The sequence below is a fragment of the Ctenopharyngodon idella genome, chromosome 2, assembly GCF_019924925.1.
Source record: "Ctenopharyngodon idella isolate HZGC_01 chromosome 2, HZGC01, whole genome shotgun sequence".
Classification (NCBI taxonomy): domain Eukaryota; kingdom Metazoa; phylum Chordata; class Actinopteri; order Cypriniformes; family Xenocyprididae; genus Ctenopharyngodon; species Ctenopharyngodon idella.
Genome location: NC_067221.1, coordinates 41,229,692 through 41,256,955, shown reverse-complemented (window position 1 = coordinate 41,256,955; position 27,264 = coordinate 41,229,692). Strand labels below are relative to the sequence as shown.

Sequence of the window (27,264 nt, the reverse complement as noted above, 5' to 3'; positions counted from 1 at the left end):
TTATTTTAATGCTTATAAATCTTGAGGAAACTTTGGAAGTTTTCTGAGGTTTCCTAGTGATTCCGAACCACCGATCTAATGTGTTTTGTGTTATATTGTTCTTTAACAGATTTATATTAAGTTTCCCTATTGAAAAGAAAGGATTGCATACAAAATTCCTATCATAATTTGGTCTGTTCAAACCTATAGGAAGTCAGGAAGTCCTAATGTCCAAAAAATGCCTCTGTAGGTCTTTAGAAGGAATTTAAAGTACATTTGAAAACATCTATTGCTCCCATAGCAGGACGTTATTCCAATGCAACACAAGTAGAGTTCTGGTAAGATCAAATATCTGAGAGAAATCGAAGAATCAAATTAGAATAGAGCAAAAATCCTGTCGGAATTTAAATTGATTAATTATGATTGATTCCAATAGGAATCCTGTACACATTCAACCCAGTGTTGCCAAGTCTGCAGTTTTTCCGCGGAATTGGGCTACTTTAAAGGGTTAGTTCACCCAAAAATGAAAATTCTGTCATTTATTACTCACCCTCATGCCGTTCCACACCCATAAGACCTTCATTAATCTTCGGAAACACAAATTAAGATATTTTAGTTGAAATCCGATGGCTCAGTGAGGCCTACATAGGGAGCAATGACATTTCCTCTCTCAAGATCCATAAAGGTACTAAAAACATATTTAAATCAGTTAATGTGAGTACAGTGGTTCAATATTAATATTATAAAGTGACGAGAATATTTTTGGTGCGCCAAAAAAAACAAAATAACGACTTATATAGTGATGGCCGATTTCAAAACACTGCTTCAGGAAGCATCGGGGCGTTATGAATCAGTGTTATTAAAATAATTTGTGTTCTGAAGATTAACGAAGGTCTTACGGGTGTGGAACGGCATGAGGGTGAGTAATAAATGACAGAATTTTCATTTTTGGGTGAATTAACCCTTTAACACTGTTGCTGCAGGTTGTTTTTCATGTCCGCGGGTTGAAGTGACCCCAAATAACATGATATTTAGCATCTGGAATGGAATTTTAGCAGGAGAACCCTGCCAAAAAGCGGATTTTACCCCCCAGAATGCGTTTTTTACCAGGGAACTCCCCCCATTACACAACTGGGCTAGTTTTGAGTAGCAATTGGGCGGGTTTTGTTGTGAAAACCTGGCAACCCTGATTCAATCACTTAGAATAAAGTTGCATTGCTTCAAGATTGAAGTTTCCAAACTCAGTAACCACCTTATTCTTATCATAAGATTGTGTCGAGGCTTTCAGTCTCATCTGCTTCCATTTATAGCAGACTTTAGTATTTTAGTGAATCTGTTTTAACACGGATGCAGTGAATTCTTCGGAGAAAGAACTGGCCGGTGGAGTTTGCAATGTTCATGTCGTCAAATATTTAAAAGATACAAGACTTTTGTTTCAGACACTTAATAGTAAGTAAATGAGATGTCACTGAGCACAGCTGTATTAAACCTTTAAAAGATGTGGGCCAGGTTTCACAGACAGGGCTTAGATTAAGCCAGGATCAGGCCTCAGTTCAATTAGGGCATTTGAGTAGCTTTTATAAATGTGCCCTAGAAATAAAACACTACTGGTGTGCATCTTGAGACAAAACAATGGCACTGACATATTTTAAGATATGCCAATTCAAGTTGCTTTCAGTTAAAACAGCTCAAACATGCAGTTTAGTCTGGGACTAGACTTAAATCTTGTCTGTGAAAGTGGGATGGAGTTTAATTTGAGTTCACTTGAACTACATCACTTTGATTTTTCCTACAGTGTCCCCTTAGGAAAGAAAATCAGATATGAGAGTTTGGTTACTGTAGACTGTTAGTGTTAGTAGAATAAGTTGACATGTAATTACAAAGTTACTTATAGTCAGTAGAATGTCTGTTGAGGAGCATCAAAATAAAGTGTTAGCAGATATTAAGCAGACAGTCTACTGATACTCTAATGACTGCTGGTTGACATGTAGTCGCAAAGGTCTAAAGTGGACCATTGAAATAAAGTGTTGCAATCAGTTTTTTCAGTGATGATTAATTAAGTCTCCATCATGTTCAGGTCACGTGAACCGTTCCCGCACGTCTTGGATTGTGTAAGATCAGAACATGAGCTGCATGTCCCATGTTGCCTTTGCGTCCGCAGCGACCGGCTCGTGTGTCAGTGGAGTGTTATAGAAGCTCACATGACTCCACTTACCCACAAACACATGAGCGGACAGGGACTAATGCACGTTCACTTAAAAATAAAAGATTGTGAGTGATGTTTACCCATGTTTACTGCAGTTTTCAGTGTCACATGATCCTTCAGAAATCATTCTAATATGCTGATTTGCTGCTCAAGAAACATTTCTGATTATTATCAATGTTGAAAACAGCTTCATAATTTCATGGAAACTGTAATACATTTTATTTTTCAGGATTCTTGGATAAATAGAAAGTTCTAAAGAACAGCATTTATTTAAAATAGAATCTTTTGTAACATCTTTACTGTCACTTTTGATCAATTTAATGCATCCTTGCTGAATAAAAGTATTCATTTCTCTGACCCGTGACCCCAAAACTTTTAAAACTTATTGTACAGTATGTATTACATACATCGATCAGGCATAACATTATGAACACTGACAGATGAAGTGAATAACACTGATTATCTCTTCATCACGGCACCTGTTAGTGGGTGGATATACTGTATTAGGCAACAAGTGAACATTTTGTCCTCAAAGTTGATGTGTTAGAAGCAGGAAAAATGGGCAAGTGTAAGGATTTGAGCGAGTTTGACAAGGACCAAATTGTGATGGCTAGACGACTGGGTCAGAGCATCTCCAAAACTGCAGCTCTTGTGGGGTGGTCCCGGTCTGCAGTGGTCAGTATCTATCAAAAGTGCTCCAAGGAAGGAACAGTGGTGAACCGGCGACAGGGTCATGGCCGGCCGAGGCTCATTGATGCACGTGGGGAGCGAAGGCTGGTCGTGTGATCCGATCCAGCAGACGAGCTACTGTAGCTCAAATTGCTCCTGAAGTTAATGCTGGTTCTGATAGAAAGGTGTCAGAATACACAGTGCATCGCAATTTGTTGCGTACAGAGCTGCAGACCAGTCAAGGTGACCATGCTGACCCCTGTCCACCTCCGAAAGTACCAACAGTGGACACGTGAGCATCAGAACTGGACCACGGAGCAATGGAAGAAGGTGGCCTGGTCTGATGAATCACGTTTTCTTTTACATCACGTGGATGGCCGGGTGCGTGTGCGTCGCTTACCTGGGGAACACATGGCACCAGGATGCACTATGGGAAGAAGGCAAGCCGGCGGAGGCAGTGTGATGCTTTGGGCAATGTTCTGCTGGGAAACCTTGGGTCCTGCCATCCATGTGGATGTTACTTTGACACGTACCACCTACCTAAGCATTGTTGAGACCATGTACACCCTTTCATGGAAACGGTATTCCCTGGTGGCTGTGGCCTCTTTCAGCAGGATAATGCGCTCTGCCACAAAGCAAAAATGGTTCAGGAATGGTTTGAGGAGCACAACAACGAGTTTGAGGTGTTGACCTGGCCTCCAAATTCCCCAGATCTCAATCCAATCGAGCATCTGTGGGATGTGCTGAACAAACAAGTCCGATCCATGGAGGCTCCACCTCGCAACTTACAGGACTTACAGGATCTGCTGCAAACATCTTGGTGCAGATACCACAGTCTAGTGGAGTCCATGCCTCGACGGGTCAGGGCCGTTTTGGCAGCAAAAAGGGACCAACACAATATTAGGAAGGTGGTCATAATGTTATGCCTGATCGGTGTATTTGTTCAAATTAAACATGTGAACAGTTGTTATCATAAAGAGTCTTTCCCATCTTGTTTCCAGTGTAAGATATCAGATAAATTCTGACTTCATAACATGAGAGAAGTGCATTAAAATCACTCGTTTCATATTGCACGCTATAAGACCATCAGGAGTTAGTTATGTATGCAGCGTGATTGTCATTTTGACATGTGCTGGAGCTCCTGCGGGATTGAAGGGATGAAAGAAACGCAGTCGTCTTTGAGTTCTGTCATGTAGCGTGTGGCACATCATCTGTGAGCCGAAGCCACAGGCTGCAGTCTTTACATAAGGCTTACGTAACTAAACGCCGAGGAGAGACCCTTCCAGCTGTTGAGATCAGAGAACATGGATCAGATAAGCTGATTATGAACTCCAGCTCCAGCTTCATCTTCACTGCAGGGCCACACACAGCACGAGACGCCGTTCAGAAGGTTCGTTGCTCTGAGGTTGAGCGCTCATTTCTCATGAGACTTAATGGAGATCTCAGGTATGTTTCATTTTGAGTTTCAGCGTCATCTCGGATGCTCCTTTTGAGAAATAAATGAGTCAATAGTTGCCATGCAGTGAGAGTGTAAAGCTGCTTTGAGTTTGATGAGAAGTAAAAACCTTGAGCAAATGTCTCTATTTGCTCTACTTTTAATCTCAGTATTGTTTAGGAAAAAAACTTGAGGTATTAAGTAACTCTCATTTGTAATTTGTAATTTGTTTGCTTTGTGTCTCATTGCTGTCTTGGAGAAACAGTTGAGATCTGATTCTTACGGGTGTATTTGTTTCCTCTCCTTTTCTGCTGAGTGATTCGCTCCATCTGTTCGTCTCTGTAACGCTTGTGAGTTTTTTGAGTAACAAGGTCCTTGATGTTGTCATGTGACGAGTACAAATGAAGATACACATCCCGTCGGCATGGTTACACGGCCGGTGATGGTGTTCTTTGTATTGGCCGTGTGCTGAAGGTGGCAGATCTGTCGTTGAACATGACTGGAGAGGCTGGATTAGTCCAGTGACGCGTGAAATGATTTTTCTGCCGTTCGGAGAAATGAGAGCAGCGCTGTCCTGGGTGAAAGTATAATTTCTCAGATTGCTCATTTGAAAAGGTCACACAGATCAGAGCGCTAAGCTGCGAAGTGCCAGTTTTTCAGGAGATAATGATTATATGGGACAGGACAGCAGGTGCCTGTGAGGACGCGGGATCAGCACGTGCAGACGGTGGAAATGTGTGTCAAACTAGGACTGGGCGCTGCAGATGAAAGGTGTATCCTTTAGCCTAGATATGTACAGTATGTATGTATTTGTGCTGGAATTGTGCTGGTTTTAAAGGTTTTTTTGCTTTTACATTTTTTCCACAAGCATTCATTTTAGTCAAAGAGATTCAGAATGTTTAATTATAAAAAGTAAAGCACAATTAAAAGTGTAGTTCAAAATAATCGAGGCATGTTTTCATTTTTGTAATGCCCTACTTTCAACCCTGATTTTCTGGGTGGTTGCTAGGGTGTTGTTAGGGTGTTTTGGGTGGTTGCCAGTGCTTTGTTAGGGTGTTGCTAGGGTTTTCTGTTGAGTTTGCTAGGGAATTGCTTGGTGGTTTCTATGTTGTTCTGTTTGGTTGCTAGGGCTTCACTATGTGGTTGCTTGGGTGTCGTTAGGGTGATTTGGGTAATTGCCAGTGCTCTGTTAGGGGGTTGCTAGGGTTTTCTGTTTGGTTGCTAGGGCATAGCTAGATGCTTTCTAGGGAGTCACTATGTATGTGCTATGGTGTTGTTAGGGTGTTTTGGGTGGTTGCTAGGGCATCACTATTCAGTTGCTTGGGTGTTGATAGGGTGTTTTGAATGATTGTCAGTGCTTAGTGGGGAGGCTAGGGTTTTCTGTTTGGTTGCTAGGGTATAGCTAGGTGGTTTCTAGGGAGTCACTATGCTTTTGTAAGGGTGTTGTTAGGGTGTTTTGGGTGGTTGCTAGGGCATCACTATTCAGTTGCTAGGGTGTTTTGGATGATTGCCAGTGCTTTGTTATTGGGTTACTAGGGTTTTCTGTTTGGTTGCTAGGGCATAGCTAGGTGGTTTCTAGGGAGTCACTATGCATTTGCTAGGGTGTTGTTAGGGTGTTTTGGGTGGTTGCTAGGGCATCACTATTCAGTTGCTAGGGTGTTTTGGATGGTTGTCAGTGCTTTTTAGTGGGGAGGCTAGGGTTTTCTGTTTGATTGCGGTTGCTAAGGTGTTGTTAGGGTGTCACTATGCGGTTGCTTGGGTGTTGTTAGGGTGTTTTGGGTGGTTGATAGTGCATCACTATGCAGTTGCTAGGGTGTTGTAAGGGTGTTTTGGATGATTGTCAGTGCTTTGTTAGTAGGGAGGCTAGTATTTTCTGTTTGGTTGCTAGGGTATAGTTTGATGGTTTCTAGGGAGTCACTATGTGGTTCCTAGGGTGTTGTTAGGGTGTTACTATGCGGTTGCTAGGGTGTTGTTCGGATGTTTTGAGTGGTTGCTAGGGCATCACTATTCAGTTTCTAGGATGTTGTTAGGGTGTTTTGGATGGTTGTCAGTGCTTTGTTAGTGGGGAGGCTAGGGTTTTCTGTTTGGTTGCTAGGGTATAGCTAGGTGGTTTCTAGGGAGTCACTATGCGGTTGCTAAGGTGTTGTTAGGGTGTCACTATGCGGTTGCTAGGGTGTTGTTAGGGTGTTTTGAGTGGTTGCTAGGGCATCACTATTCAGTTTCTAGGGTGTTGTTAGGGTGTTTTGGATGGTTGTCAGTGCTTTGTTAGTGGGGAGGCTAGGGTTTTCTGTTTGGTTGCTAGGGTATAGCTAGGTGGTTTCTAGGGAGTCACTATGCGGTTGCATGGGTGTTGTTAGGGTGTTTCGGGTAGTTCCCAGTGCTTTGTTAAGGGGTTTCTAGGGATGTTTCTTACATTAAAAATTCCAAGTATTTATTAATTCCCTGTACAATTGTTCATTGTTTCAAACATTCTCCTTCGATGACACATCTCTGTGATTTCTTTGTTCAGTTCATGCAGCTTCTTGTCAAGCATGCAGGGCATAAGCATGACTGCGTATGTCTGAGGTTGTAAACACTAGTTGCGTAAGAACAGGAGCTGAAGGCTGGAGCTTTATTTAGCATTTCCTCAGCTGTAAGCCATTGAGTTTCACTGCATATCAGCGTCTCATCCAGCCCAACTCACTGACATGAGAACATAAACACAGCCAGTGATACAGAAGATTCCCGCTGAATCCCTGGACACATTTGATGATGTTATAATGTCCTCATCTCACCTTGACACTACTGAGACTGTAAACATTCATGAGAGAGAAGAAGGTTCTTCAGAGGAAGATGTCTTTGCTCAGATGTTGCTCAGGTGACTCAGTTAAGCTTCATTTAAGTATCAACTTTGTCTCTTAACTTTGTCATAAAGAGTACACAATGAATGTGAATAGCAGCTCAGATCATTTGATCATGGATGAATTAGATACAAAATGTTTGAGTTTGCACAGCACAGTTTTGACAGCAGATTTTGGCGTCTTAGCAAATCTGAACAGTTGTCAATACATTTTCTCAATGCAGACGGCCATCAAATCCATAAAGTGCACAATATTTTTTAAAAATGTTACTGTATTCATAACATGCAGTGTTTTTTGAGTATTATTTATATACTATTGTAGTATTTATTCATATTTTAAATAAGCTTTAATTTATTTTTTGCACAGTCAATTTTAGTTTTAGTTTGTTTTAGTCATTTTTTATGTGCATTTTGTCAGTTTTTTTTTAGTTTTAGTACTTATTTATTTCAGGTCATTCATTTTCATTTAAGTTTTTTATTTAATTTTTTTTTTTTTTATAGTTTTAGTTAAAAATAACAGCACTGATATCATGTTTTTGTTGACGTACCATGGTAATGTACCTTGGCAAATACAACGATACTGTATATGATAATATTTCAGTATCATATATAGTTATGTAATGTATTATGCTTTTACTATCCAACACCATCACTGTACTGTGGTAGTCTTTTGTAGTTTTTTTTTTTTAAGTGTATTGTGAAAACTTTCCACCGTGACATGTTTTACTATATAGACACTCACACTGCAAATGTCATAAGTGTTTTGACACATTTTACAGGATTAATCATTGTGAAACTGCTACTAGATTGAGTTTCAGAAGTCAAAACAGGTGGATTTCCCAGTGAAGCTCGTGTGATAAAATGTTTTATTTGGCTGGTCTAGACCTTTAAGTGCTCTTGATTTACCGTTGTGTGTGTGGTCACATCAGGACACGTTCATTTCTCAAAGCTGTATTTAACCACTCAAACTCTCGGTTCTTTTTCTCTGATTTCTCTATAACTCAGCCCAGGCTGTTAGTGAAGCACTAAGCAGGTTCACTTTCATTTTAAGGTTGATTAGTGTGTCAGACGAAGAGATGTGAGCAGGCAGAAGATCTGAAGTAAAACTGACCTGGTAAATGTGCTGATGTACGTTTAGATGCCGTTCTAAGGCAATATTTAAAATAATGCATGAAATGAAAATAAGTATGTTCTTGAAAATCTATTGCATTATAATGCTGTTAATCATTTTATTATATTAGGAGTGCTTTCTAATCTAAATTACGCATAATGAACCTGAACCAGTTTGATCAAACACTGTTTTAGTATCAGAAGCTGTGTGTGTGTGTGTGTGTTTACTGTCCTGACCCTAATCCCATCATAGCCCAGTACATTCTGACGGTGACCAGAGATTATCACCGGTGGAACTTTCTAGTCTGGTTATTTTCCCACTTCCAAAAACTTTGAGGCAAAACACATTCATCCATCCATCCATCCGCAACTATTTATTAGCAAGGTAACAGGGTCAGCAGTTTAAGAAATTAAATTTGTAAGCACATAACACAAGACACTACTCTTTAAAAATATAAATGAGACTTTGATTATTCGAACGCATAAACTAATATCTAACACTTAAACACACACACACACAGAAAGTGCAGAAATAAAGAAAGTGAGGAAAGAATGCGTTTTAAGAGAGTGAAATGATGAAATCCGAAGTTTCTAGCAATGAGTGCACTTTGTAAAACCTGACCTGAACGAACCATCAATCATTAATTTAACCCTTCTATCGTTTCTTAGGCGGGGTTATTAACCCTCTGGCCCTCTTCGGCCATTTTTGACCAAAAGATTTTATATTTTGAAATGTTAAAAATCGTAGCTTCATCAGAATGAGATGACACTTGGTGACTTTTTTCGCATTAGCAATATGAACACACAAAAAAAAATCAAGGACATGATTCGGACATGTTAAAGGGTCGTAAAAAAAATAGTCACACTTACCTTCTTTGCGGTCAAAAATGACCAACATAGGAAATGAATGGGAAATACGAAAAAATACGACAACTTAGAGAATCTTTTGTTGGTACAAACTACAAATCAGACACTGTGCAGAAAAAAAGTGCACAGCACTGAAGGGGGGGACACTCTAAAATGTAAAGAGTGCAAAATAGACACACCCAACCCCCCACCCCCTCCCCACACACACATATATATGAACTAGCATGACTATAAGACAGAGCAAGTTAATGCAAATGTGTGAAATAAATCAATAATTCAGCCACAAAGCAGTAAAAAAATGAACAGCAAGAAAGAGGTTACACACAAAAACATAGAGAATACAAAACAGAAACACCCACTCAAACACACATTCACAGACACACACACACACAACACACCATTATACACACACAAATGAACCGGTTTGGCTGTAACAATATGGTAAAATTGAGCCAAAACTCAAATAAGAGGTTGAAATCAGATCAGACCCAGATTTATTAAGCTGTAATAAAACATACCCGTTCATTTTTGTTATATTTTTATTGACTTTTGATGTATGTGTGACAAAATGCCCTCCTCTGTGTTCAGATTTGACTGTAGTAAAATTAATGCAAAAACCGACACTTCAAATCAACATTTCAAACAAAAGAAAATCTAAACCTTGACAAAAAGTAGTCTTTGAGAATGTCTAAGTATAAATCCAAATGCAAAACTTAATAAAAATAAGAATGTGTGCCTAAAAACCACTAGAGAATTTATAAACCACTTTATAGAGAACTCTATAGGCATCTAGTGGTTACACCATGACATTACTTAAGTTTTTCTTTTTTTACTCCCACCAAATGACACTAATCTACCTTTAATTTTTAATGCCATGTCTCTATTTTAACATGGAATACTGCTTTAATTGAAGAATAATTGAAAAATATATTAGAAAAAAATTGTGTATTATTTTCAATGGGGAAAAATAGCTAATAAAAATTGTATAAATATTGCATAGTATCATAAAATACCCTCAAAATTTTATATAATAATCAAAAAATATTATTGAACAAAAATATATTACATTGGTTTGAAAAACAAAAAAGTTACTTTTAAAGGCTTCGGTCACTTTTAATCGTAAAGAAGGCTAGTGTGACTCCTAAACAAAGAGGGCCAGAGGGTTACATTTCTATCAATGCACCAGTTAGGCCAGAATCTTGAGGTATATTTGCATCTGTCGTTTGTGTCTTTAAATGGAGAGTCCCTTTGTCTGCATCTTTGGCTTGGAGAAGGGGGTTTCCCGAGTTCGTTGATTTGGTCTTTTTATGTCTTGATTGACGTTTTCTTGGGAAGCCAATCACATGGGTGTGTTGGTGGATGAATGGAGTCTTCCTCGTGGCTGAAGTTGGAAGTTTGAGGCGGGCAAAGACTGTAGAGTCGTTGATTAAACTTTGATTAAACTTTTAAGACTCTCAATGGAAAAGAAAGGAAACTAAGTGAGACGAGAGTAGTTCGATGGCTTGAATGAAGCTGGTAACCCATTTTCATCTGATCTTGATCTTCTCGTCATCATCGTCTTCTCGTCTGATTCTTTGTTCGTGTCCTGAATTTTTAAATGACATGTTATCACCTGGTCCTGCTCTTAGCAGAGAGTACAGTTTAGATATGATTTCCCTAAAAAGAATATGATGCATTTTACACAGATTTCATTAAAGCCAAAATTTGAGTTATGAACAGAGATTTACACCAAACAAGGCACGCTTTCAATCAACCATTCAATAGTTATAACAATCATGAATTGTGAGTGATCTGAGCATAATGGTCACCTATATAGGTTGTAGACATGATATAGAATTATGCAGTTGAACAATGTTTGAATACAAGTCCATCTAGAAATATTTTGAAGTGATCTGATGCATTTTTGATATGTAAAGTCTCAGTCTATGTGTGTTTTAAGAGATTTCAACTCTGTGTCACTCAGTGGTCACTCAGAAGAAGAAGGTCTGTTTTGTTTCAGGGATCAAACAACCTCTGGCATTATCTTGGTGTGGCTCAAGCTGTGCCCTCTCCAAACAAATCCGTCTTTTAAAAACCGCCCATGGTTGACATCTTCCTTCAGCTAGGCTCATCTATCTATCTATCATGTCCTTGTGTGTATAAAGTTAGAGATTGTGAGTCCTTGAGACTTTGTTTCATGTTTCATCTGCTGCTCTGTGCCCTCGTCCTTGGCACACAGGCTTTTCCCGGTCTTATCCTCCTGTGGGCAGACACCAGCCGTAATCTCTGCCTCTCATTGGCTGCCGGTCGAGTCCAGGTGACCAGAGAGCTTGTGGAGTTTGTCAGGGCAGCAGATTAGTTCCTCCTGTCAATCCAATTGAGTGTTGTCCTTTAGGACTGATCCGACTCCAAATAGAAACGAGCCACGCAAACCACAGCCGTAAGGATTCCTGTGACATCTGAGGTGTGTGTTTCTGACTTTTATTCTTTCATATTTCAGTGCATAAAAGTCTATCAGCAACAGTTTTTGATTAAAACATATTCATAGCTGCCATGAATCATCAGTTTTTGGTTTGAGGTTGTTCCTCATGTGGATTTATGATGTGTGTTGCATTGATATGAGCAGTTTGAGGATGTTTTTGTACAAACTTCTCAGAGTTTTATGCACTGAAGACATTTGCTCGGTTCATTATCTCATCTGTGTGGCCTCGAGGCTCTCATCAGTCATTATATGTTCATAAAACATCTCTTTAATTGATTGCCTCCAGCACCAGGATGAAATTTGTCATGTTCTCCGGAGAACCAAACCAAAAGCTGCAGTGCTGGAAAACTGTGAGAATATGATTTTTCAAGGCGGCAGTGTTCCTGCTTCATGTAAATGAAATATACATTAACTAGTATGATTTCTGAATTAGGTGTATCCTTTGGATGTGAACAGAACCGCGTTGATGTAGACGAACTGTAATGACTCATGCTCTCTTGTTAAATTCAGCTGGTTTTCAGGCGGTTTTTCTCTCTCTGTGTATTAATTTGGAGGCAGGTTCCCTCGGGCTCTGATGACGGACTGACTTTAATGTGTTTGGACAGTTTGTGGCCTGACCTGCTGTTGTTTTTCCTGATGTTTCAGGGTTGAACTGATTCTAGCGCTGTTGCTGGGGCAGAAATCACTCGTCTTTAGTGATTTACAGTAGCCGCATCTACTAAGTTTAAAAACCTCCTTTTATGTCAGATTTACATTCATCTAGCAAATGTTTTTACCAAAATCAATTCATGGTAAAGAAACAGTAGCACTGAATGACAATACTTCAATACTATATATACAATTATATATATATATATATATAATATTTTCTAGCAGTTATTTTTTTAGCAAATTTAAAGTAAATTTCTCATCTTTAATGATTTACGGTAGCTGCATCTACTATGTGGCGGCTTTTAGTTTTTAGATATTCATAAAATAACCTCCATTTATGTCAGATTTATATTCATCTAGCAGATGTTTTTATTCAAATCAATTTATCGTAAGGAAACAGTAGCATTGAACTGTAAACAATCATATTATTGATCAGTATTTTTGTTTTTTGTTTTTTCCTGAATTTTTTTTTATATAAAGTTAAATATATTCAAATATAAAATTGTATGTGTATATATATATATATATATATATATATATATTAATTTTAATTTCACTTTAAATGTGAAAAATTTACATTTGAAAAAATGTTTATATATATATATATATATATATATATATAACTTTTATATTTATATATATATATATATATATATATATATTAATTACATTTTAAATTTTATACTTAAATAATTAGTATTTTAGTACATGTATAAATGATTTTTAGAATTTTTTTCTTGACAACAGCATAAAATTCTTTACATTTATTATTTTATTTCTTACTCTCCAGCAGCATTTTTTTTGCAGTTTAAAGGTAATTGTCATGAAAACAAAATTACATTTAATTTCAAATTAGAAGAAATAAGGAATTTGTGAGATTTACCCCAAAACTGTAATGATTCACAATATCATACAGTATATCCTTATGTTACTTTAATTGTTTTGGCTTTATGGATGTCTCATTACACATTTTAAAAAATAATTTTTGATTTAACTTAAAAAAGTAAGTTATCCGGTTGCCTCAAAATTAATTTAAATTAAAAATTTGAGTTAATACGATGAAGGCGATTGATTTAATCAACAGAAACTCAAAATATTATATTATCTGAACCACATTAATTATTTAAGTTGATTTGACAAAAGACAAAATGTTGTGATAACAAATCATGAAAATATTTTTTTACAGTGTACCTGTACAATATGCTGTTCAGAATATCAGTTGAACGATAAATCCACTTCACACTCTATTATATATGCTGAATTTGCCTTGAACTTGTTTAAATCAAGGTGAACTTGCGTTAGTTTTCGTGAATCGAACTTGAGAATTGAATGTTATTCTACAATGACACAGAGTCACAGACACAAGTCTATAGAGTATTTCTTCTTCCCGCTTTATGCGTTCAACTCATGCGCAATACAGTCAGTTCATTTGCAGGTTTGTATCATGACTTTAAAATGAAATATGGTAATCATTCAGTGCTTGCTCTTTAAGTATTAACATCACTGAAGTCTTTTCAGAGCTTGTTTTGTTTACAACCGAATGAAGTGTCCGGCAGTCATAGCTGTATTTAAATCAACTCTTGAGTTTCTCGACATTTAAACAGATGAACGTAAAGCGTTGTGAGCAGTTGGGTGTGAATCTCTAACAGTCTGTTGGCTTTCTTCCACAATGCTCATGGCGAGATCCAGTCTGTCGCTGGCCCGAGTTAGACCATATATTCCTGCTTTACTCTTCACATTGTCGATTTAAACAATTACAGCATTAATGTGACTTTTTTTAACCTCCTCTTTTCAAACATGGAAACAACAGAACATTTTGATTAGTCATTTGAGGGAAGATTCTGAAATATAATCATCATGCATTGGATGAGAAGTATGTGGTTTTTGTTAAATGATCCCATATTTTTCTCATGTGTAAACTGGCACATGTGAGGCCGTGTTTATTGTGGTTTGCTGTGATGTTATTGTTGCTGCATGGGATTCTGCTGCATTCATTTGAGGCACCAATGTTTGCATGATTCACTCTTTCATCTAATCTGCTTTGACTTGCTGTTGTTTGTAATAAAACTTTTTTTTTTTTTTTTTACTTTGCTTATTTAATGTGTGTGTGTGTGATGCAGTATTCAAGAATTCAGGATTTATGTAAGTTCTTTGTTGCGGAAGAAGTTGCGCAAGAAGACATGAGCTATAATGGAAACACATTTACCGAATAAATCCCTCGATGGACAACAAAAAAAACCTCACGTGACTTTGCCTCAACAGAGGATGTGATTGGACAACTGGACTAACCAGCGGACCAATCACATCGCAGCATCTCAAATGTTGGTTTAGTCGTTCTGAAACGCTGGGGCCAAAGTCTGTCATCAGAATGATCTGGTTTAAATGATTTGGCGACCTATTATTCCACTTTTTCACAAGATTTAATATAAGTCTCTGGTGTCCCCAGAATGTGTCTGTGAAGTTTCAGCTCAAAATCCCCCACAGATCATTTATTATAGCTTGTCAAATTTGCCTCTATTTGGGTGTGAGCAAAAACACGCCAATTTCCCAGGAAGTGATGATTTTGTTCTCTTGAACGCACGGGATGGAAATGCTGCTTCATTTGCAAATGTTTTATGTGATACTCCAATTTTCCAAATAAGTTAAATTTGTAAGTTTGGATGATAACAGCTATTGTTATCATCTGGCAATTAAAGAATAATTCAATCATCATTTTTCTCTCCTGCAAGAGTTTAACTGCTGCTGTACCCAAAATTTAAATGGGGGGATGTATTTAAAAAAACTGACTTTTTTAAGATATGACTTATTTTCCCTGTGGGTGTTTTCCATGATGTTTGTCTGATGTTTCTCCGTAAAGACAAAGTCTTGAGTTTTTTCCTCCAGCACCATCTGTTCCTCTGAGCCGCTGCTTCATGTCTCATCCTCGTCTCTTTCCATAAATCACAGCGGCGCAAATATGATTACAATTGATTTGGGCTTTTTTTAAAGCCGTTATTTTTGTTTGCAGAGCTGTCTGTCTGCTGTCTGCATTAGATTCTGAGATCTAGATTTGTAAAGCGATAGAAAATGAGCCTTGTGTGATATTTCAGAAGATAAAACCCTGCATTTTAACAGAAGGTCAGATGAGTCCATAATTAACCATCATTTCTGTGAGTTTTGCACAGGCAAACGCCTCCATGTTTTCTTGCAAAGTGTAAAAATGTAGTAACACCCTCTGTAGTAAATGTTTACCGTGGTCAATTTCTTTAAAAATGATGTTTTGTAATAGAAGAAGAGCGTTTGGTCTGTCTGTCTGGAAGTGTGTGGACGCTCAGCTTTGTTCTGCAATGTGTGTGTGTGTGTGTGTGTGTGTGTGTGTGTATGAGAGGCAGAAGTGATTTTCTCAGCATGTTTCTGTGTATTTATGTCTCTCTCAGTCAGACGACTGCTGCACATGTCATGCGTTTCCTCGGCTCTTATTATCTGCTTCTCAAGCACATGCGCCTCCACGAGAGACCGCCAACAATACTGCATCTGCCATCAAAACACACACACACACACACTCTTTACAGCTTTACAGAGGATATTCTTGATCTCACAAAACCTGTTCAGAACATGTCCAGGTCACATTTAACCCCAAAATCAAAAGAAACAAAACAGATCATATATTTTGCATTCGATTATTTGCATTGTGACATTATTTTCATGAGAATTAAATACATTTTTTCCTGGAAAAATAATGATTTACTATTTAAATAGTGAGTATTTGTGCATCATAGTAATATTTGTTGTACTGCTTTCAAATTATGCTGATTTGAATTCAATTGGAGTTACAGTATGTCATGAAAATAATGTCACAGTGCAAAAAAACTTTACTTTAAGACTTTATATATAATGCATTATAAAAGGCATTAATAATGCCTTATAATGAATCTTATAATGATTATAATCACAGTTCTAATACTTTCCTCCTCATTGATACACCAAACACATGAAACAACCAATTACTGCTGTAACAAGAAATCAGCAAAGACTATAATGCATTTTAACTTTGTTTACAATTATTTATGAAAAGATGTAATGCATTATATCGTACACTATGAATACCACTATAATGCGTTATACATAAAGGCTTTAAATGAAGTGTTACCAAAAAGGTCCTAAAATAAGCTTAATGTAATTTTCTTTGTATAATGACCTGGACATGTGTTGACGAGATTCAGCCGTGTTCCAGGATGAAATTAAGATTAAAACCACTCTTTTTTTCAGCGCTTCATTGCTGCTCTAATTCCCAGCTACTAAATTGTCTCGCTCCTCTCGGGTGTAAAGCAGGTCAGGTCTCATTTGCTTTCCGTTATCTTGCCTTAATTCCGCGCCGGCACGTGCAGAGGGATGATTGACAGGTTTAGTTGTCTGTAACTCCGCCCCCTCCCCTTGAATTCAGTGACACAGAAACATGTGCAAGAAAAACGCAGTGTGAAATAACTGCAAGGCAACACAGAGCTGCAGACTCCCGCCGGTTGTCCTTGGACTGTTATTCACACATTAACCAGTGTGTGTTCGGAATATCATACTATTCATACTGTCCATATTATTTTTGCAGTACGTTTATTTTCTGTACACATACAGTGACTTATTATAGTTCCCAAAATGTGCAGTTTACAACAGCCTACACTGTGGGTAATGTATCCCACAATACAATGCACCAGTGAGAAGACCGAACAGGAAGTAATATAAAGCATGATTTTAAACATCCCTTTCTTGATTCATTAATTAGAAAATGGCATACGAAATGGAAATGGAAAACTGGATGCCATTTAATGAATCAGATAACAGGGATTGTTCTCAGAAAGGTTATGAACAAACATTCTTCCAGTTACATTAATAGAACGTTCGTTTAAAGTTATTTGGTCTATAATAATGTTCTTGAAACATCAGCACTAAAACATTATTCATACATCATTCATGGAATGTTTTTTAAATGTTACTACTTGTTTCGGAATGTTCAGAGAACATTCAAAAGTAACATTCCATTAATGTTTGAATTTGAATGATAAAATGGAATGTTTCTGTAACACTTGCATAACCAAGACATTTAAAGAAAAAACTGGACGTTTTGAACATTCAGGGAACATTCATAAAATATGAGAATGTTTTCATAACTTAATAGGAGTGTTAGCAAAATCTTCTTAGAATATATTTTTTGTTAGCTGGGTTAATGAGGTTGTGTGACAACATTACATTGCATAATAGTTTTTTTTTTTACTAGTATTGTGCAGTAAGCATTCTGAACATTTTCTCATCTACACAGATCTTTATTTGGTTTAAATTAATCTTTTATTGTTTTATTAGCAAAGAAATTTTATTAAAAAAAAAAAAAAAATCTGCTTTTATTATCTCTGTGGTATTTTTGTCATAATATCTTTCTCTTCCTGTGTCGTTACAGACGCTGCTCTTAAGAAGACCCAGATAACCGAGGTGAAGAATCATTTTTCATCTATATGTGACCCTGGACCACAAAACCAGTCATAAGGGTCAATTTTTTTGAAATATGACAATATATAAATTTTATTTGATACAATTATTTTGAAAATCTGGCAATGCATATCCACTCACAAAAATACATTTTAAATATTATTACGGTAGGAAATTTACAAAATATCTTAATGGAACATGATCTTTACTTAATGTCCTAATGATTTTTGGCATAAAAGAAAAATCGATAATTTTGACCCATACAATGTTTTGTTGGCCATTGCTATAAATATACCCTTGCGACGGTCCAGGGTCACATATATCATTGATTTTGGTCATAAAACTCCAATTTTACTTAATGCAATCTTGAGAAGACTTACAGTTCAAGTGTTTCATTTAAGCGGAATATCAGAAATGAAATTAATTGAAGTATCAACTTAGTCTCAGATGTTTCTCCTAAAGTTCCTCTGGATAAATAAAAATTAACACACATGAGTCAGTAGTGGTCATACAGTAAGAGTATTGCTAAACAATTCATGTGGATAGCAGCTCAGATTATTAGGAGATCAAATCTCCATGTAATCTCTTTGCTGTCTATGAGAACCAGTTGAGATAAACATATTAAGGAGATTTTATCTGTTTTTTCTTCTCAGATGCCGTCTTCCTCATGTCACCCCAGCTCTGGCCTCGAGAAGAAGATCGGTCACAGACGAGTCGATGCATCCGGCGAGACCACGTACAAGAAGGTGCGTGTGCAGTCGACCCATTTCAGTCGTTCCTCGTCTTTACTTCAGGCTGCTGATATATACGGTTGTGTCTAAAAGTGTGCATTGGAAATCTGGGATTTTTTTCCACTTTTAAACCTGGACAGTTTTAGGATTTTGAAAACAACTTTCTGACATCATCACATATATACACATATATATGATATTACATGATTTATTGACAGAAAATGACATTATTTTACACAATAGTTTTACTATATTAAAACACTTATAATGGAAAATGTGCATTGTGTATTGACAAGTTTGTTATTATGAACCTGACGTTTTACTTGTTGATCTTTTAAAAATGCCCAAATATTAGCCAATAAATTGGTTTATTATGAAGGGAAAAATGTTTTTAAACCACTTTGATGGGTGTTTTCTTGCATACTTTTATATATATATAAAAAATATAAAATATATATCTACCACACTTTATAATAAGACTCCATATGTTAACATTAGTTAACATGAACTAACAATGAAAAATACCTCTAAAATATTTATTAATCTTAGTTAATCTTAATTTCAACATTTACTAATACATTATTAAAATCAAAAGTTGTATCTGTTAATATTATTTAGTGGAGTTAACATGAATTAACAATAAACAGTATTTTTATTAATTAACGTTAACAAAAATGTAAAAAAAAAAAATATAGTAAAAACAAATATAAATTAATATTTATAATATTTTATTTGTTATATTTAATATTTATATACTATAAATAAATATTATAAATTATAAATATTATATTTTAATATTATAAAAATATAATATTAAAATTATAATATATAAACAAATATAGTAACAAATGTACTGTTCATTGCTACCTTATTGTGAATAGTTACCAAGTATATATAGTTATAGTTTATATTTATAGATTTTTTTATTTTAATAAACATAATTGTATTTTTAGTGCTGTCGATAAGTCGATTAATCATGATTAATCACATCTAACATAAAAGTTTGTAAATATATATGTGTGTGTATATATATAATATTTACAAACTATTATGTTAGATGTGATTAATCATGATTAATCGACTTGACAGCACTAAAAACAAACATTCTATATTTATATTTGTAGTTCACTATTTGATCCTTTGTATCCTTCACGCTGTTATCCAGTGATTTTATGTCAGGGAAGCAGGGCATGTGTAACTGGTGTCAGAGAGTCAGAAGTCTCCATCTTGTGTGTCTACAGACGACCTCGTCTGCCCTGAAAGGAGCCATTCAGCTGGGGATCGGCTACACCGTCGGTAACCTGAGCTCCAAACCCGAGCGGGACGTCCTCATGCAAGACTTCTACGTGGTGGAGAGCATTTTCTTCCCCAGGTCAGTATGAGCAGGTTCTGCTGGAACAGAGAGTTTGAAAACCATCTGTTCATATTGTCTCCCTGCCACTGAGAATTTAATTAGTGGTGTTTGCTAAGTCATGCTTCACTAGTTTAACTAACTAATGCTTTTGGCTTAATTAAAATCAAGCACTTACACCGACAAACACACACAGGTTATATTTGATGTAATATTCTGCAGTATGTGTAAAAGTTTGTGTATATATATATATATATAATGTGTGTGTGTGTGTATATGTATATGGGATGAGTAGCTTATTCACTCATAAAAAATATTATAAAAAATAAAATAAAAAATACATATAACTACCATTCAGAAGTTTGAGTTTGAACAAAAACACAGTGAAAACTGTAATACTGTGATCCTAAATCATATTGAGCATCAATCAAATCATGTGATGTCCTCCGTGTCTTTCTCTCTCTCACAGTGAAGGCAGTAATCTGACTCCAGCGCATCACTATCCAGACTTCAGGTTTAAAACATACGCTCCTGTGGCGTTCCGCTACTTCAGAGAGCTCTTCGGGATCCGACCCGACGACTATCTGGTGAGACGCATCACACGGATCGACCCTTCAAACATTGCGTTCGCTAGAATCAGATTGGTTCTGTAGCTGTAAGAGCGATGTGCAGATGTTGAGGTTTATTTCTGGATGTGTGAACATATCCCAGAAGAAAATATTACTCCTCAGAGGTCGCTCCAGAGATCTCATTTATGTTTCATTGAAGCATCATGTTTCCATCCAAAGTTGCGAATTTAACTTTAGTGCAAACTTGTGAATATCACATACACTGCAAAAAGTTTCTTACTCAGTATTTTTTATTCTTGTTTACAAATATCTTAACATTCTTAAATCAAGATACACTTATTTGAGAAGCAAAATGACTGAAGATATTAAAGGAACACTCCACTTTTTTTGAAAATAAGCTCATTTTCCAACTCCCCTAGAGTTAAACAGTTGAGTTGTACTGTTTTCGAATCCATTCAGCCAATCTCCGGGACATTTGTGAGAGGCGCTGCGTAATATCATTGCGCCTGCTGCACACATGGTACGGCAGCAAAGTTCCTTGATCATTACGCCAGAATGAGAGTATAGTTCCTAGCCATATCGGCCTAGAAAATCACAACTTTTCATTTTCCGTCGGTCTTAGTACACGATGTAACTACAGAAGAGTCAAGTTTTAAATAGAAAAAATATCGAAACTCATTGGTCATTTTTGTGCGAGATGCTAACGGTCTAATCAGATTCAATGAACTATGCTAAGCTATGCTAAAAGTGGTACCGCCAGACCTGGAGATCGGCTGAATGGATTCAAAAACGGTAAAACTCAACTGTTTAACTCTACAGGAGTTGGAAAATGAGCCTATTTTCAAAAAAAGTGGAGTGTTCCTTGAAGTCTTGTTTTTGAATTATTGAATTAGTGAGTTTATGCTTAAAATGAGAAAAAAGTGCCGATGGGGTTAGAAAAATAAACTTAATTTAAAGGGAAAACAAGATTTTTTTTACCCCATTAGTAGATTTATTTATTTATTTTAATTTTGATAGATTTTTCAGAAAACAAGACTTAATATCTTTATTTTATATTTTATTTTTAAAAAAATCAGGTTGAATGAATGATTCAATGACTCACTCATAAATACTTGTTTCATTACTGGATGAATCAGTGTTTCTGAACGAATCTCTTGAATGAATGATTCAATGACAAATAAATTTTTTAACAGTGACCTTTCGCCACCTACTGGTGTAACGATGTAATCGATACAATCTTTATTTGAAGCGTCAAGTTACTTTCAAGAGGTGATTTACACTTTTATTTTCACTGGGGTCATTTTCTCAGGAGAAACATCTGAAAAACAGAAGACTTGTGTCTCCAGTTAATCTCATAGCTGTAACTATTGAGATAAATGAGATCTCATTACAGATTTTTCCTTAGTACTTGAGATAAAATATGCTAAAATGGCATCTACCTCCCTCTTGTGACTCATTTGTGTCTCTCAAGTTTTGAGTGATGCTTTCTGAATGACTCAGAAGGAGACCGTGTGTGTGTGTGTGTGTGTGTGTGTGGATCAGACAGTTATTGCTGTAGGTGTTCTTATGTGAGGTTCCCTTTGAAATCATGTCATGTGGGCATTAATGTTTACGACTTGTTTTTTTATGTTTTTGTTTTCTACATGTTTGTGTCTGTGTGTTTTATGGTTCTTGTAGATCTTGTTTTATGGTTTTGAAGCGAAAAAGCTTTCTTATTACCCTGCAACCAATAAACACGCACAGACTATATTCAGAGTAACATGCTGCATATATACAGTATTTACTAATATTGCACACAGTATGCAAGTTTTGTTTATGGACTCAGATGACTGCATTCGCCAACATTTTCCTGGCATACTGTATCCTACAATGCATAAACTTCTGCTCACCAAGGCTGCATTTATTTAAAGGGTTAGTTAACCCAAAAATGAAAATAATGTAATTTATTACTCACCCTCATGCCGTTCCACACCCGTAAGACCTTCGTTGATCTTCGGAACACAAATTAAGATATTTTTGCTGAAATCCGATGGCTCAGTGAGGCCTGCATAACCAGCAATGACATTTCCTCTCTCAAGATCCATTAATGTACTAAAAACATATTTAAATCAGTTCATGTGAGTACAGTGTTTCAATATTAATATTATAAAGAGACGAGAGTATTTTTGGTGCACCAAAAAAAACAAAATAATGACTTATATAGTGATGGCCGATTTGAAAACACTGCTTCAGGAAGCATCGGAGCGTTATGAATCAGCGTGTCGAATCATGATTCGGATCTCGTGTCAAACCGCCATACTGCTGAAATCACGTGACTTTGGTGCTTCGAACCGCTGATTCGACACAAAAGATTCATAACGCTCCGAAGCTTCATGAAGCAGTGTTTTGAATTCGGCCATCACTATATAAGTCGTTATTTTGGGTTTTTTTGGTGCACCAAAAATATTCTCGTCACTTTATAATATTAATATTGAACCACTGTACTCACATGAACCGATTTAAATATGTTTTTAGTACATTAATGGATCTTGAGAGAGGAAATGTCATTGCTCCCTATGTAGGCCTCACTGAGTCATCGGATTTCAACAAAAATATCTCAATTTGTGTTCCGAAGCTTGACGAAGGTCTTACGGGTCTGGAACGGCATGAGGGTGAGTAATAAATGACAGAATTTTCATTTTTGGGTGAACTAACCCTTTAATGAAAAATACAGCAAAAACATTAATATTGTGAAATATTATTAGAATTTAAAATAACTGTTTTCTATGAGAATATATGTTAAACTGTAATTTATTCCTGTTATTAAAGCTGAATTTTCAGCATCATTACTCCAGTCTTCAGTGTCACATGATCCTTCAGAAATCATTCTTTCATTGTAATGTTCATATCGGAGCTGAATGGTTTGGATCTGGACTCTTTATTGAAGAACCAATAAGGGTGAAAAGTTTCTACAGGGCTGTGCTGAGGGTCATGGGAAGGTTAATGTGTAATTATGATATGAGCATCTGGAGCTTAAATGAAACTTAAACATATTAAGTGTGTGAAAGCACATGGCCACTTTATAAGCACACACACACACACACTACCTGAGACAGATGGTGATTAGCACACTAATGCTTTCCTTTTTAAGCACTTAAAACAACAGATATCCACTGATGAGTGTGTGTTCTTGTATATATGGTTTATGAGGACACAAATGTGTATAATGACATGGGTATTACAACGTAAACGTGGTCTGCGAGGACACTTGCATGACTTTCTTCTATCGAACATGAGACGCTGCTCTTTTTCATGCAACAAAAATAGATGGTGATTTATGTTTTATTTACATCAAGCTCCAAAAAACATAAAAGCATGACTCAAGGCCTATATGACGTTCCATCAAGTGCTGTATAACTATAATTCAGAATAAATGCATCATCCTCTGACGTCCCGTTGTGTCTCTCTGTTTGTGTGTCTGCCGTTGCAGTATTCTCTTTGTAATGAACCCTTGATTGAGCTCTCAAACCCCGGTGCCAGCGGCTCCATTTTCTACGTCACTCGAGACGATGAATTCATCCTCAAAACCGTCATGCACAAAGAGGCTGAATTCCTGCAGAAGCTGCTTCCAGGATACTATATGGTGAGTCATCATCTCCATCCTGAAGAACTGAAGCTTTGGCACTGTTTGCACACTAGCCATCCTAAATAGTATGCATGATTACAATATAAAAGAGTATGACAACAATAATATCAAATCTTAACATTAGCATTTAGCATTAGCTCTTTTCAAACAGTTTAAAAATGTTATGACTGATGTGAAGGTGTTGCAGCAGTAAGAGTAAGTGAAGTGATGATGAACATTAATAGGTAATGGATTTGTGCATGCAAACACAAACAGTATGTAGGAGTTTGTGATCGAGATGCAGTTTTTATGACCTGGTTATGTGTCCAAATAAAACATTTTTAAACAATTCACATCTGCCAGATTTAATTAAATAAGTGCAGTTTTCAAATGCACCATTTTCAGTACAATGTGACGAATGAAGATGGCACAAATCTGAATTAAACGGTTAGTTCACCCAAAAATGAAAATAATGTCATTTATTACTCACTTTCATGTCATTCCACACCCATAAGACCTTCGGTCATCTTCAGAACACAAATTAAGATATTTTTGATGAAATCCGATGACTCAGTGAGGCAAAGCCATTCAAACTCTCAAGGTCCATAAAGGTACTAAAAACACATTTGAAACAGTTCATGTGAGTTCAGTGGTTCTTAATATTATAAAGCAACAAGAATACTTTTTGTGCGCCAAAAAAACAAAATAACGACTTTTCAACAATATCTATATGGGCCGATTTCAAAACACTGCTTCATGAAGCTTCTGAGCTTTATGAATCTTTTGTTTCAAATCAGTGATTCGGATCTCCTTTCAAACGGCTAAACTGCTGAAATCACGTGACTTTGGCGCTCCGATTCACTGATTTGATTCATAAAGCTCTGAAGCAGTGTTTTGAAATCGGCCCATATAGATATTTTTGAAAAGTCTTTATTTTGTTTTTTTGGCGCACAAAAAGTATTCTTGTCGCTTTATAATATTAAGAACCACTGAACTCACATGAACTGTTTCAAATATGTTTTTAGTACCTTTATGGACCTTGAGAGCTTGAATGGCTTTGTTCTCAATAGAGGCCTCACTGAACCATCGGATTTCATCAACAATATCTTAATTTGTGTTCTGAAGATGAACGAAGGTCTTACGGGTGTGGAACGACATGAGGGTGAGTAATAAATGACATTATTTTCATTTTTGGGTGAACTAACCCTTTAAAGCACAAGTTTGCTGACTTTCAACAAGTTTTGTACTGTCATTAGTATATGTAAATGAACAATATGTGTTACCTGGACCCAGATATCCCTGTTTATTTGTCAGCAAAAGTCCGTTAGATGACTCAAAATGCATTTGTCAAAAAATATATTAACAGTTGATAATAAAAACAAATGATAAAAAATTAAACTTGTTGTTGGGGAGTTAATCCATATATATTTCAAGTAATTTAAAGAATTTTAAGGCACTCTTCTTTGTCATTTGTTTTAGGGATTGTAATGAAATTTTTAAAATAATTTTAAATTACACAAATTTGTGCTTAATTTGTTAAAATGAGCCTAAAATGCAAAATAATAAGCATAATTAAGGATAGTAAACTTCCACTTCCAAAAGCACAAACATAAAACAAGTTGTATTTCAAGGTTACGAACAAACGTTCTTCCACTAACGTTAATAGAACATTTGTTCAAAGTTATCCGGTCTTTAACAATGTTCTAAAAACATTGTACATCGTTCATGGAACATTTTTTTTCTGCTCTTTTCTCCATTTTTTAAATGTTACTAGTTCAGAGAACATTCAAAAGTAACATTCCCATGTTTCCAAAATGATAAACTGGAATATTCCCATTTTTAAAACCTGGACATTTTGAACGCTCAGAGAACATTCAGAAGTTACTCTTCCATAACTAAATGAGAACGTTAACAAAATGTTCTTATGTTTTACTAAGAGCCCAATTTGCCAGCGTTGAATTCCTGCATTAAGTGACTCTAATCTGTGTTTTCTCTCTCTCAGAACCTGAACCAGAATCCACGCACCCTGCTGCCCAAGTTCTTCGGTTTGTACTGCGTTCAGTCCGGTGGGAAGAACATCCGGATCGTGGTGATGAACAATGTCCTGCCCCGCGTCTTCCGCATGCACCTGAAGTTCGACCTGAAGGGCTCCACGTGCAAGCGCCGAGCATCCAAGAAAGAACGTGAGAAGTCCAGGCCCACTTTTAAAGACCTGGACTTCATGCAGGATGTTCCAGACGGACTCCTGCTGGATGTGGACACGTACAACGCCCTGGTGAAAACGCTGCAGAGAGACTGTCTGGTGAGTGTGTGAATGCGCTCGGTTAGTACAGTTGTGAACTGGGCAGGTTTATAATAAAGGTGTGATGTTTCTGTGCAGGTCTTGGAGAGTTTTAAGATCATGGACTACAGCTTGTTGTTGGGCGTTCATAATCTGGACCAGGCGGAGCGCGAGCAGCAGATGGAGGGATCGCAGGGCAGCAGCGACGAGAAGAGACCGGCCGCTCAGCGAGCGCTTTACTCCACCGCCATGGAGTCCATTCTGGGAGGAGCTGCGTGTGGAGACTCCATAGACACCGAAGACACGTACGTGTGATGCTTCGGCTTCTGTTTCAGTAAAGATCCACTTATAAAGCACAAACATAAAATGACATTCGCTAGATCCATGTTATAAAAAAAGTTATATATAAAGTTATAAAGTCAGTATTGCGTGATATAAAGTCAGAATTGCGAGTTATAAAGTCAGAATTGCGAGTTGTAAAATCAGAATTGCGAGATATAAAGTCAGAATTGCGAGATATAAAGTCAGAATTGCGAGTTATAAAGTCAGAATTGCGAGATATAAAGTCAGAATTGCGAGTTATAAAGTCAGAATTGTGTGATATAAAGTCAGAATTGAGATATAAAGTCAGAATTGCGAGTTATAAAGTCAGAATTGCGAGATATAAAGTCAGAATTGCGAGTTATAAAGTCAGAATTGCGAGTTATAAAGTCAGAATTGCGAGATATAAAGTCAGAATTGCGAGTTATAAAGTCAGAATTGCGAGATGTAAAGTCAGAATTGCGAGATATAAAGTCAGAATTGCGTTTATTTCATGCAATTCTGACTTTATAACTCACAATTCTGAGAAAAAAGTTGTGAGAGAATTGTTAGATGCAAACTCACATTTGTGAAATAAAAAGTTGCAATTACCTTTTTTATTTTAGTATTTTGTGGCGGAAACAAGCTTCCATAGTTTGCTATTTGCAGTTAGGTTCATTTTGACCGGCAAACATCAATAATTACTTGTAATAGTAGTGTATGGAACCCACAACAATCGCTTTACAGAAATCTGGTC

The 27,264-nt window shown here is 36.6% G+C and overlaps 1 protein-coding gene across 3 annotated transcripts in view; it reads left to right on the top strand.

The window, feature by feature from the left end:
- The window catches only part of pip5k1cb (phosphatidylinositol-4-phosphate 5-kinase, type I, gamma b), a 50,366-nt gene that overhangs the window by 4,620 nt on the left and 18,482 nt on the right, over positions 1 to 27,264 (top strand). For all 3 annotated transcript variants that reach the window (XM_051912824.1, XM_051912842.1, XM_051912833.1), the window contains exons 2-8: positions 17,643 to 17,674; positions 18,325 to 18,417; positions 19,644 to 19,774; positions 20,223 to 20,340; positions 23,792 to 23,944; positions 25,929 to 26,228; positions 26,307 to 26,512. In XM_051912824.1, coding sequence (XP_051768784.1) covers positions 17,643 to 17,674; positions 18,325 to 18,417; positions 19,644 to 19,774; positions 20,223 to 20,340; positions 23,792 to 23,944; positions 25,929 to 26,228; positions 26,307 to 26,512 — 1,033 coding nt within the window. The remainder of the gene's footprint in view (positions 1 to 17,642; positions 17,675 to 18,324; positions 18,418 to 19,643; positions 19,775 to 20,222; positions 20,341 to 23,791; positions 23,945 to 25,928; positions 26,229 to 26,306; positions 26,513 to 27,264) is intronic.